This window comes from Balaenoptera ricei, chromosome 4 (assembly GCF_028023285.1).
Source record: "Balaenoptera ricei isolate mBalRic1 chromosome 4, mBalRic1.hap2, whole genome shotgun sequence".
Classification (NCBI taxonomy): Eukaryota; Metazoa; Chordata; class Mammalia; order Artiodactyla; family Balaenopteridae; genus Balaenoptera; species Balaenoptera ricei.
In genome coordinates this window covers 83,447,401-83,460,371 of record NC_082642.1, presented here as the reverse complement: position 1 = coordinate 83,460,371, position 12,971 = coordinate 83,447,401, and the positions used below count along the sequence as shown (strand labels likewise).

At 41.1% G+C, this 12,971-nt stretch overlaps 1 protein-coding gene across 1 annotated transcript in view; it reads left to right on the top strand.

Annotated features, from left to right (window-relative positions):
• Nucleotides 1-12,041, top strand: part of P3H2 (prolyl 3-hydroxylase 2) — a 154,438-nt gene extending 142,397 nt beyond the window's left edge. Inside the window, exons 12-15 of the mRNA XM_059920771.1 lie at nucleotides 726-843; nucleotides 1,819-1,894; nucleotides 5,998-6,138; nucleotides 10,988-12,041. Coding sequence (XP_059776754.1) covers nucleotides 726-843; nucleotides 1,819-1,894; nucleotides 5,998-6,138; nucleotides 10,988-11,080 — 428 coding nt within the window. The 3' untranslated portion in view covers nucleotides 11,081-12,041. The remainder of the gene's footprint in view (nucleotides 1-725; nucleotides 844-1,818; nucleotides 1,895-5,997; nucleotides 6,139-10,987) is intronic.
• Nucleotides 12,042-12,971: the final 930 nt, after the last annotated feature.

Genomic DNA, 12,971 nt, shown 5'->3' with positions numbered 1-12,971 from the left:
GATTTTTCCCTTCCCTCTTTTTCTACTTTGCTGGTCCCCTAAAGTATTAGAAGACCATCACGCTGCCTGTTTTCCCTTTCAAATACATTTCTTCTGCTTGCTACCATCACACAGAAAAATACTTTTCTGCTCTAGGTTTCACTTTTCAGGGTTCAAGAACCCGGAAATTACAGTCACCATTATGCCCACCAGCATTGAGGGGAAGCATAGAAGATAAAAAGGATTGTTGAAAGAAATGCGCTTAAAAAGGCAGAGGCCCCCTCACTCCCTGGCATCACTATTTTTTTCTCTCCATCTTCTCTTCTCTACCCTCCTGAGGAGGAGGGGAGAGAGAATGTCACAGAAGTAGACTTTTCCACTTGTGAACCTTCAGCTGCATCAGATCTTTTCTTTTTGACGTTTGCATTTTATCCTCATCCTTTGACTGCCCCACACAAAGTACAGCCCATGAAATGCATGGAATTTCTGCATGTATATTTATATCGGAGAACTTTTTATAGCTGAAGAGACAGGTGTGACTTGCCTACAGTTTTCTACATCAAGTTCGTATCAAAGCAGGACCAGAGTCTCTTCACGGTGCTTGCCCAGTGTTCTTTAGCCTGCCCTGCCTTCTGATCCTCAAATTTGTAAGGGGCAGCAGCCATGGGAGAAGACAGATTGCCAGCTTTGCTCTTGCAGGTTACAGCATTCAATTTCTCATGCTTCCCTGTTCCCTTTCCTGGCAGGTCAACAGGATAGAAGAAATGACCTCAGTCATCCCATCCATGCTGACAACTGCCTGTTGGATCCAGAGGCCAATGAATGCTGGAAGGAGCCCCCTGCTTACACATTCCGGGACTATAGGTACGGCCAGCATCTGATTCAGAACCAAGCTTTTGCCCAACAGTTATCAAAACCCCGTGGAGACTAGGAAGCTGATCTGTTTTGCTTGTCATCACATTCATCTCGATAAAGCAGAAATGCTCAAATAATCTTCTGAAGCAGCTGCCACAACTGAGAAGTGACTTCAGCATCTCATATTTTTATCTTAAAAATCCCTGCACGATTTGTTGCATCTTATTCCACAGAATGTCCCTTTTGTTTTAACTTTTATGTTACTTTTTATAGTAAAGTTTATGGGTTTTTTTTTTTTCTCACTTGGCTTTTATTTAAACATATTCCTTGCGGTATATGTATTAATATCTCAGTCTGAGAACACAGGGTGTGCATCTCAGCAGGCATAGGGATCTCATCACATCATTTAACTATGTCTGCATTTTGTAAGTAAGAAACTGAAAAGTCAGGACAAAAAAGTTTTCTCTTATTGAATGATATTTTACTGTGTAAAGAGTCAGGAGTTGTAGTCATCATGTATATAATGTGTTAATTATTACTACACTGTGCTCTATACAAAAATGTTTATTCAGCGCCCCCTATCTGCAAGACTTGGATACACCCCTTAGATCTCTCCAGCTACTTACGGAAAAAATACATCCTTTCGAGTTATTAGTATAAAAGGAAAGAACAGAGTTTTAGATTCTGTGGGCAAAATCAAAGGGCTAGATTAAACCTAGTTAGGTTTTATTTGGAGGAGGTGAAATGTGAGATGAAGTTTGACATATAATTAAAACTTTAACCTGAGTAGAATAAATAAATACTTCAGGGTTATGACCCTACATCTGATCTTACTCTTGAGGGTTAGGAGGGTCAATCATTTTAATGTTTAGTTCAGAGGAAACTTACTAATCAGGCTGGTCAGTTCATGCCCAGTCTGCAGTATTCTGCGGTGATGTTGTGTAGGCATGTAAGAGTACAAATTGCTTCCCTTTCTTTTTACAGTGCTCTCCTATATATGAATGATGACTTTGAAGGAGGAGAATTCATATTCACTGAGATGGATGCCAAGACTGTGACTGTAAGCCAGCCTATTCTTGCAAATTTATCTAGCATTTTTAGTCTCAATTTTGCCACTTCCAAAGACTGCTGGATTTCAAATGTTTCTGAGCTTGAGAATTCACGAGGTGGAGAGAGATCCAGTAAATGTATACATTATAAAATGTTAGAAATGGAATCATCAATAAAAATCTTCTTTTCCTTTTTACAGATGGGTAATTTAAAGAATATATATTAAGGATCATATAGTTAGTTTGTGTTAGACTTAGAACCAGAACCTAGGTCTCCTGATTCTTTGTCAAGTAATCTGATGGAAACATAAAAACACCTATTCTTAAATCACCCAAGACTATGACAAGTCAAATGACTCCACAGAATGGCTTTCAAGTACCCTGGTGCTCTGTATGTTTAGGTGAGCATTGGCTTCCAGACCCCTCATTATCCAAATTATGATATGCGTGTGTATATATATATGTATACATATAAATTTATAAAATTCTGATGGTAAGTAAACCTATACTTGAAAATTGATATATACACATTCACACAGACACACATGTGTTATATATTCATACTTTGGATGAGATTCTAAACACAGCTTCGTAGATCAAAAATCAAAAGTTAAACTCAACCACCATCTTCCTAAGCAAACTAATGCCTTTGGAAAGCCAGCCTACTGAACACTTATAAACCTATAGCCAGAATCTTTGGTTTTTAAGCCGAACAGCATATGCCATGGTAGAAAAAAGAGGTTTTCTGATTGAGGAGATAATTGAATTATAAATAGATTATGAGATATCTCTTTCCTCTATACAAAATCAAAATAGTTGAGACATGTATGTGATAAACTTCAAGGATTTTGCATTATGTAAGCTACTTCCACAACTTTTTTCTGAGTTTTATGTCTTTCCCCTCATATTTTGTACCCTTTTCTTGGTCTCATTCATGGCATACTACTGGTGTAAGCAAATAATATAAAAACGATGTATTACTGGATTTAAAGGGAAAACCTCTGGGAATTCTGGTTAAAATTGTCCAGAAACATTGATATAATTAAGAAAAATATTTCATACACTTTAATATACTGTATATTTAAAAGGTCATGATGCCGCACACTCTTTTTTGTAAAAAGCTTAAATATTATCATGGGAGTATCTTTATGCTTCATGATTTGGTAAATTAAATCAAGACTGATGATCCAGTCTCAGTTTAAATGCCAATACAAAAATATCAACTTTTGAAAAGCCTCTGTGCAGAAAGCATTTGATTTCTGAGCTCTGCTAACAGGTTCAAAACTGCTTGAATCTCACACAATTGGAAAGAAAATCAGGCAGGTGGTTGAAAAGATTTCTTTGCTTCTTCTCCATCTAGTGGCCATATTTGGAAATGCTCAATGTTTGAAAATAAGTAAGGCAGGAATATTATTGATATATATGAATCATTAATTCATACTATGTATGAATCATTAATTAAATGAATCATTAACTATGTGTGAATTCACCAATTTTTGAATGCAAATTAACTGTAATTCTGCTTTTTAAAGATGTGAAAGCAGATACTATTCCCCTTTAAGAGATTTATACTTTTAAGATAAAGATGCAGCTATTTTTAAAAGTACTGAATCTAACCACCACCATCCCCTAAACATGTAAAAGAAAAACTAATTTAAACAATGTTTTAATGAAAAAGCTCCAAGTTGAGAGATCTATTTTCAAAAATTAGTTCTACTTCAGATTAACGCATATGGTGGAGTTTTGGGAGCATTTTGTAGATAATTAAAATTCTTAGGTAACCAGTGCCAATAACAAAGAGAAATGGATAGTTTTCCTTTTCAGTTTTCCCTCCTTTGATTCTGGAGGGAAAATTGGAGCAGGGAAATGCCCCAGCTTTGTGCTATGCAAGGAAGAATAGTCTCCTAAGTTCTTTACTTTGGAAAAATCTGGAAATTGTATAATTACTGAATGGTGGCCGAAGATTTACATTTATTCAAGGCAAGTACAGCACAAAGCCTTCTCTGACTTTAATCATCAGTTAGATGCAAAGCAAAAGGAATTTTCTTTCGTCATACTTGGAAGAACCATGGATTATTTTCGACAGCAGCATATTTGTGAAACATGGGTATTTAGTTATTTTGGTTTCTCTGTGCAAGTTTGAAAAAGATAAAATCCAATGAGTTCCATTTGCTTCATGAAAAACTAAACTCAGTGGAGCTGTGTTCCAAACGTATGTTTACAATCATTTAAACTTCAGAATACATTTTCCCTTAGAAGCAATGTCATTAGTGGAGCTTGTTTATTCCTCCGCATACCTGATATATGAGAAGTGATGCTCTCCATTTGATAAGATTAGTCCTTTGTGACCCCACATACCTATAACCAATCCCAACTGCTTCAGGCAATTGATAGCTTCTTTTCCCAAAGTTCTCCATGTGTAAGCATATTTTCAATTCTTCCATCAGAGACAAAGCATTAAATTGTTCCCACAGCCTCTCTTTAGTATTGTAACATGTTGATGCCAAGACTCAAATCACATAGAAGCAATGACGACTACGTGTGGATAAGTGAGCCCTTGACCAGCACCAGGGAATGGGCAGCTCAGAAAATTTGAAATTAGATCCTAAAGCCATGCGTATAGGAAGGCTTTCCTGTCCTGCTTCATATATTTTCTAGTATTAGTTATTTTGCTGTTTCTGTGTGAAAATGCACAACAAATTCCTCCTCCAGAAACACAAAATCGGATTGATACTGAAGGCACCAGTAACTAGGAACCTAGATTTACAGCAGAAAGTCACGTTGATAAAGCTGCTTGAGAAAAGCAACTCTCTCTAGCAAAGACAAATCACTCCTCAGTTATTGTGAACAGAAGAGTAACCCAGAAAGTGACTGCTTTTCTCTGCTCTTCCTTTTAACACACGCAGACAACACACACACACACACACCCCTCAGGATCTTTGACTACTCCACTTACCTTTGACCTTCCACAAGTTCGTCACACAGTCTGGGAGTACCTTCGTTAAGTAGCATCCAAGGACTTCAGGAAATCTTGCAAATATTCCTCCTGAAGCTGGCAGTGGAAAAACTTAGCCATCCCATTTTATGGTGAAGGGGACCAAAGATTCTTCTAATGGTCATGTATCAACTCAAGTCAATTCAGAAAATAGTTTGTTAGAACTGGTCCATCTTATCAAATAGTACAACAATTGGTGCCACTTTCTTGCTTTTATTTCTAAGCTGTACTATGGAATAAGTCAGGTTTCTGTGTTTCTCAAGAAAGAAAAATGAACTCTGCTTAGATCAGACACTTTACTCACGGAAGCGAGACCCCTAATATTCCATTGCTTCAGCTTACTCAGTTTGGAGAGCCTGCTTGTTTGATCTAATACTCTGGCTCAGGGCCCCCAGCAGTGCCTCTTTCCCTTCTACCCTGTCCTACCTAATCATTAGTGGACAGCTCCATCTGAGCCAAGCTTGGAAGGACTGTGCCCATCATTCCAGAGCCCTGGAGGCCATGGAATTGGTCACCTGAAGGGGTGGTGTGTTCTCATCACTGGAGGTATGAAAACATTGGCTAAGGACTACTGGGCAGGAATATTGTAACGGGAATTAACGTATCATATGGGATTAGACTTGACTTTAAAACATTTTTGTATTACGAGAAGTTCACAAACCATAAATGCACAATAAGGAATTAGAAAGGGTGCACCCATGGAACCACTACCTAGATCAATTATAAGAATTTACCAGCACTCTACATGTCCCCTTGATTTGTTTTTTTCATTCCACAAATATTAAATGTACATCTACTTAGGCCAGATGTTATGCTAGTGCTAAAATTAGAGACGTGAATTAAAAGGGAGAGGCTTTGCCTTCATGAAGTTTACCAGCCACTAACATAGCATGTATTGAGCGATTACCATTTGCCATGGACTGTGCCAACCGTTTTACCTGATAACTTTATTTTCTGAATTAGGTATTGTTTTGACCTTATCTTTGTTTTACAGTCGAGGAAGTTGAAACAATTTTGTCTTCTTCAATCCCAGGATTCCATTAGAAGGATAGAGAAGGGGGATTGTAGAAATGTTAACAGTATAGGAATTGAGAGTCAAATTTTCACTCTCTTTCTCAGGCCTCTATAAAACCAAAGTGTGGGCGTATGATCAGCTTCTCATCTGGAGGAGAGAACCCGCATGGGGTGAAGGCAGTCACCAAGGGCCAGAGGTGTGCTGTGGCTCTGTGGTTTACCTTGGACCCACTCTACAGAGAATTGGTGAGTTTCTGACCCACCCAGAAAGCCACTGAGACACCCTATAGACCTGCTTCATGAACTGATTTATCGGAAAAGTCCTTTGGGTTGATCCATAACCGTTCAGGGATCTTAGAGATCATGGGGAAAGAAACCAAACCAAAACCAAAACAAAACAAAACAAAAACTTTTACAGAATCCTTTCTGTCTGGTTTCCAACACTGGCTCTGTTTTCTAAGCAAGAACAAATTTTGTTAATCAGATCCATGACCTAGCAATTACACATTTGATGTTTGTAGGATGAGTTTGAGGAAAAGAAGGGCTATGAATGCAGTTCTTAATCAGATGGGTTCTTAGAAGGTAAGGTTTGCAGAAATAGACATCACAGTGATATTTGGCAGTCTCTAATTAGTCTTGAGTTTATTCATAAATTGTAGCATCAGGAGAGAGGAATCATTTTTTACGGGTCACTGGGAAGACTGATTTGTTTTCTCAACAAATCCTTAAAAAGTTCACTGAATAATTTATGAAACATATGTAGAAGAGGGTGAGGAGACCTGAAAGTTTATCATTTACTACTATTAAATTAAATATTAAAATATTGTTATTATTCTATTGGAAGTAGCTAAGGATGCTTAGCCTGGGTAATAGACCATGATCACATCCTTCTGGATGCTGTGGGCAGAGATTATGGTGTCTGTCTGTGAGGCTGCAGAGGGATGAATTAAGACCTCTGGATACAAGCCCCTGGGAGGAAAATCTAGGCTCAACGTAAGGAATAACTTTGTATCATCAGCACTATTTGGTGGACTTGTCTTCTGTGGAAGTATTGAGTTTCTTGTCACTGGACGGCTCCAATCAAAGCCTCAGCAACTGCTTGGCATGGAACGCTGAACCTGAACCTGAAACTTCATGGCAAGGCCTAAACCGGACGACTTCGAAGTCTCCTCCAGCCTTGAGTCTTCATGAAGCTATGAAATTCTAGTCTTGAAAATGGCATTCTAACCAAATTTCCTCTTTACATCCCTAAATTGGATCCAATTTCATCAGAAACTTTAAAATGAATTTCTCTTTCTCATATACTTTTTGCCGTCAAAGCTGACTCAGTTTTTAGGTCATATCCCCTAAGCATTCTTTCATATATTTCACAAATGTTTATGGAAGATCTACTATGTGCCTGGAAAACTCCACTAGGTAGGCCCTGGGGGTACACAGTTGAACAAAGCATAGCTTTGACCACGAGGAGCTTAGAAAGGCTGAAAAGGAAATGACGGGGAGAAGACAGCAGTCTGCGTTTGCAGGGGGATAGCAAGGAAGACTTACGTATATAAGCGCAATCCTAAGAGAGCAGAGGACGATAGCCAGGCACAGAAAGAGAAAAGAATGGTCCTGACAGAGGGAGCAGAGCAGGGAGAAATCTGAAAACTTCACTGGGGACTGAGCAGTCTCCTTCACCTGTAATTCCTCTCTCCTCCTGTGTCTCCACATCCAAAATGTCAGCGTTTCTCCACATCCAAAATGTCAGCGTTCCTCCACATCACTCCTTCTGGACTAAGGAACCTAGGTACCTGAGTACGCAGAGCAGCTATCACATTGTTGAAAAACTGCCTCGCCTTTTTTTCTCTTTAGTGTTTAATTCAATAAACATTTAACCTGTTTTATTATTCATTACCTCAGCCCTCTCTTCCAAGATATTTTTTATATCAAAATAAGCTAACACAAAGTTCTCTTTGAGCCTTGCTAACCTGGAAAGTACAGTGTTAGGAAAATTCTTCACTCTCCAGGCTGTGGCGACATCTAGTGGTCACAGAAGAAAATGACCAGCGCCTCTGAGGCAACTGCTAGAACATTTTGCCTATGATGTGATTCCCAGACTTTGCTCCACATTGGAATCAACTGGCGATCTTTACCGACTATCGACATTTTGTCTACCACCCTTGGAAATTCTGGGTTAATTGGTTTGGGCTGTAACCTGAGTGTCGGAAGTTTTAAAAGCTTCCCAGGTGATTTCAATGTGCAAAAAAACTTCAGAGTCCCTGAGTTAGGCATCTACTCTCAGGTTGAATCCCTGGGCAAAGAAAGCCTGCCTATCAATACATCATCAGAACTGGCAGACTTCCATGCTCATTATAGATTACTTTAAAGGCACTGAATTCTCAAGGAGTATTTAGCAACATACACCGGTAAGGATGCCCAATATTAGAAGCTTCAGTTCCTTGTATAGAGACTTGCAGCTCTTAAACATCTTTCCTTTCAGGATGTACATGACAACAGTCTCCTGTGCATTCAGATTGCAACATTTTATATCTACATCAGTTTGCTAATCAGCAAGATGTTCTCCCCATATTCATAAAAGTAATACCCATTTTATTTGGACATCAAGGCAATTTAGTTTTCTGTTATTTAGTATATTTGGTCCTTGTAGGTGCCTTTTGGTCAACATCACGCTCAATTACAAGCTCTTGAATACAAGAGGCTTTGTTTTCAAGTCATAAAATAGTTCTTTTTATAACTTACTATGCTGGACATTGTGCTAGGGACTACCTATAGGAGATACAAACTAGATAAGACATAACTTTTATTTTCAGGGAGCTTAAAGTCAAAGTGAAGAGATAATACAGGGGCCTGAGTAATAAAAGCATAGCAAAGTTCAGTAGGAATTATTAGAGGCAAAAATGCATGGTGGGGACATCCCTCATGGTCCAGTGGTTAAGAATCCGTCCTGCAATGCAGGGGACACTGGTTCAATCCCTGGCTGGGGAACTAAGATCTCACATGCCACAGGGCAACTAAGCCCATGCGCCACAACTGCTGAGCACACGGGTCACAACTAGAGAGCCTGCACGCCACAACGAAGAGCCAGCACACTGCAATGAAAGATCCCGCATGCAGCAACTAAGACGAGATGCAGCTAAAAATAAAATTAATTAATTAAAAAAAATGCATGGTGTTTAGGGGATAGAAAGAGGAAACCAGGAAAGGCTTCATTGAGGAGATGGCATTTGATATGAGCCTTACAAGATGAGCACGATTTCCTTAGGGAGAGACATTTTAGACAGGGACAGCCCTTCATCCACCTCTGTATTTATTCATCAGCTATAATACTCCCTTGCCAAATGTCTGTAGCTTTTCTGGACACAGGAAATACAACAGTGACCAAACATGACAAGACTCCCTGCTTTCACTAGAGCTTACCTTCTAGTGAAAAAAGACAACAAATAAGTAAAAGAATAAATAATTGAGGGCTTTTCAGATAGTGAGAAATGATGTGTGGGAAAGAGAGCAAGGCAACTGATCTGAGAGTAAAAAGGAGCCGGGGGTGAAGTGTGAGGGGCCTCCAGACAAGTGACAAGAAGAAGCTAACCATGGTAAAGGTCTTGGGAGGAGTATTCCAGGGGGAGAAGAGGTTGTAAAGGCCCAGAGACAAGAAGGAACACAGAACAGTCAAGAAGCAAAGAAAGCCAGGGTGGCCAGAACATGGTATGCGAGGCGGAGAGCGGGCTGAAAAGAGGGCACAGAGGAGGCGGCGATCAGACTGGACAAGCTGCTCAAGAAATATGAATTCTACCCTAACTGTAGGGGGGAAGCCATATTCCGTCCTCACCTCCTCCAGCCCCAGGAGTTACAGGATAGGAAAGATTACTGTAGCTAACACGTCGTAGACTAGAGTCATGATAAAGAAGGTGAAAAGATGTGGGTGATTGGAGATGCCATTTGGAGGTAGACCAGCTGGGCCTGTTGAAGGATTAGTGTGGGGATAAGAGAAAGCCTAGGATGCAATGGAAGCATCCTTTAAAGCCTAGGGGCACTTAACCTGGAGTAGGATGAGGAAGTCCTTCTCAGAGTGCTGCATGCAGAGACCTTGCGGTAAGTCAGGAAGGTGGAACGTAAGGTGAGGTGAGAGGGGAAGGCAAGGCGAGCTGAAGAAGAGAGAAAAGTCAGAGTCCTTATAAGCACATCAAGAAGGTCGGACCTGGAGCGTCGAGCAATGGGAACCCACGTGAGGGTTGTGAGCAGTGAGCAGGAAAGGGTGGGGGTCATGATTCAAGTGCAGAGAGTCCGTCAGGAGCACGTGGGAGGAGGTGTGAAACAGATCAATTTGGAAACTGCCGCAGTAAGTGAGTTAAGAGATGATGAGAGGGTAAACCCATGGTCCTCAAGCAGGAGCGGTTTTGCGTCCTGTAGGGCACATTTGGCAACACTTAGAGACATTTTTGGCTGTCACGACTTGGGGCCGGGCATGTGCCACTGGTTACCTGTAGTAGGCAGAAGCCAGAGATGCTGCTAAACATCCTACAATGCACAGGACAGCCCACACAGCAGAGAGTTCTCTGCTCCAAGACGTCAGCCGTGCCAAGGTTAAGAAACACTGGCCTAAAGTAAGGCAACAGTATGTGCACTGAAAAAAAAAGGGGGCAGAAACAGGAGGCAGAACAGAGAGGACTGGTGATTTGTCAGATCCAAGAAACCCTGGTCAGGCTTTTGGGGCAAATGGGCGAGCAGTGGTGGTCTTTACTGAGAGAAGAAATATGTGAAGAGGACAGAGTAGGTCTGTGGGGGAGAACATGGTGAATTCAGCTTGAACACTGACCTGGAGAACTGAATCGGAGATCTCTGTGGGACCACAAAGTAGCAAGGGAAGTCAGCAGTTGAATATACAAGATTTCTTGGCAAGAGAGAAATCTTGGAAAGTAATTGCTCAGGACATAGGGAAGTCAAGAGAAGGCACCCGGGTAGGGATGGAGATGAGGTTTCCTTCTTAGCCAGATTTAGCACCCATCCATGTACAGATGGATGCCTGGAAGTGTTGAGGAAGCTTCTGCCACTGATTATTATGCTTGTCACAGCAATGTGTAAATTGTCTTTTTTGCAGGAGCGAATACAGGCCGATGAAGTGATCGCGATCCTGGATCAAGAACAGCAAGGGAAGCACAAACCAAATATCAACCCCAAAGATGAGCTATAAAAATGAGAAAAAGAGTATTCTATCAGATATTTATTTAAATTGTTAATCTTATGAGAACCTTTTTATTTTTGTACAGAGCCACGGTATAAATTAACAGGTTAATATGAGTCACCAGATCTCCCTTCTGTGCCTAAGGATGCTTGCTTTGCCCCTCTCAGTCTTTCTGTCTTGGTTTTTCAGCAGGTCATCTCTCAAAGCCCAGTCACGCCCTCCCCACCACATACACACACACACACACACACACACACACACACACACACACAATTCATTTGCTGTAGATCCTAAAACTCAAGCAGAAAGAGTAAGTCCATTCTTGGCGAAACAACAGTTCCCAGACATGCCCACTTCTAAAGTTAGCATGTGATTTGGACTCAGAAGGCCTTCCTGGCTCTGTGCCTTTCAGCCACCATCTCCCCCAGGGCTGATGGCCATGAGTTTAACTCTGAGGAGTCTCTGGTGAGGTCAGAACTGCTTCAGGTATTGCTGGCTTGAGGGCCCCCAGGCTCTGCAAAGGAATGACTCTGATGACGACTGCATGAGACGGAGGAGCTCAGCCTTCCCAGGGCCCGGGTGGAGTTTTTGACTCTGGTGTTTTCAGCAGAGAGCGCCCTTACACTGGAAACTTCCGTTCGCCCTCCAGCCGGGTGCCAGAAAGGACTGCCCGAGGAGTTGTGTCTTTAAAAAGGTTGTACAGGGGTTGGAGTGGAATGGCTCTTCATCCCAGTGACTTTGGAAGGAAATCTTTAATCGCACCTGAATCAGGGCACCATGGCCACGTTGCCATGGGGAGAGTGGGGTCCACTGTTGAGAAGGTGTGTTGTGTTCTTCAGGAAGAAGAAAATGATTTTGGATGGATTCCGCTCTCCATCTGCATATATTTTGGGGGTCCCTTTGGTGCTCTCCAGCTCATGGATTTTAGTGCTTGTATCTGATTTTTTAAATAAAGGGAGCCTTCTTTTAATATTTGGTGTTTATTTTTCTTCTCCCAAATGTTTCGTTTGTCTCCAGGTAATGGTTTTGGGATCCCCCAGGAGCTTTGGGGACCTCCCGGGGTAATACTGGGCCATGGCTAGTTTTGCTGGCAGGTGCTTGGGGGCTGCAAGGAAGGTGGGAGCATTACTTCTGAAGAAACAGAGCTGGTTAGCAAACAGGTGTTAATCCAGAGAACATCTGGTCCTTGGTGTGAATTCTAAGGAAGACACGGCAAAGACAATGTTTTGGGGGGTGGGGACTGGGGTTGTTCTAGCCGAGGGGGTCTGTTCCACTAACCCATGAGAGATCATCTGCCTCTGTGATGGGCAGTGGTAGAGGTTGTAGCCCTTAAGAAAACCAACGGATAAAAGCATTTTCTTAAAATCACATTTACTTTCTGCCATTTATGATCTTGGGTAGTGGTAAGAACATTCATCCTTTGAAACTGAAAAATTGAGTCATAATGATTTATGTGCCATCTGTTTTTCACCCAACCTTCTGATTGCATTTTCATCATGGGAGAGTGAAAAGAGCGTCAGATTATAATCCCAGCCTGATCGAATATGCTCTGCTGTGTGACCTGGAGCTACTCTCTTTCCCTTTCTGGGCTTCGGTTTCCTTCTCTGAAAATGACATCATTGGCTGTAATTGTTTCCAAAAGCCCTCCCTCTTGCTCTAAATACAAAACAAAGCTAAAACGAAACAAACCATAAAACTGATTTTAAAAATATTCACAAATACAACCAAATTTACTTCTACCAACTTTTTCAGAATTGTGAATGGTTCCATTATGTGTATGTGTGATTTTAAAACTTGAAACCTAATTTTAGGGCTGAAAATCCCTGAACTTTGGAAAGGGAGGTTGCTATTTGTCTGCTCTCTTACTGAGAAGCATTTGCTGGCACTCAGATTTGCTGAT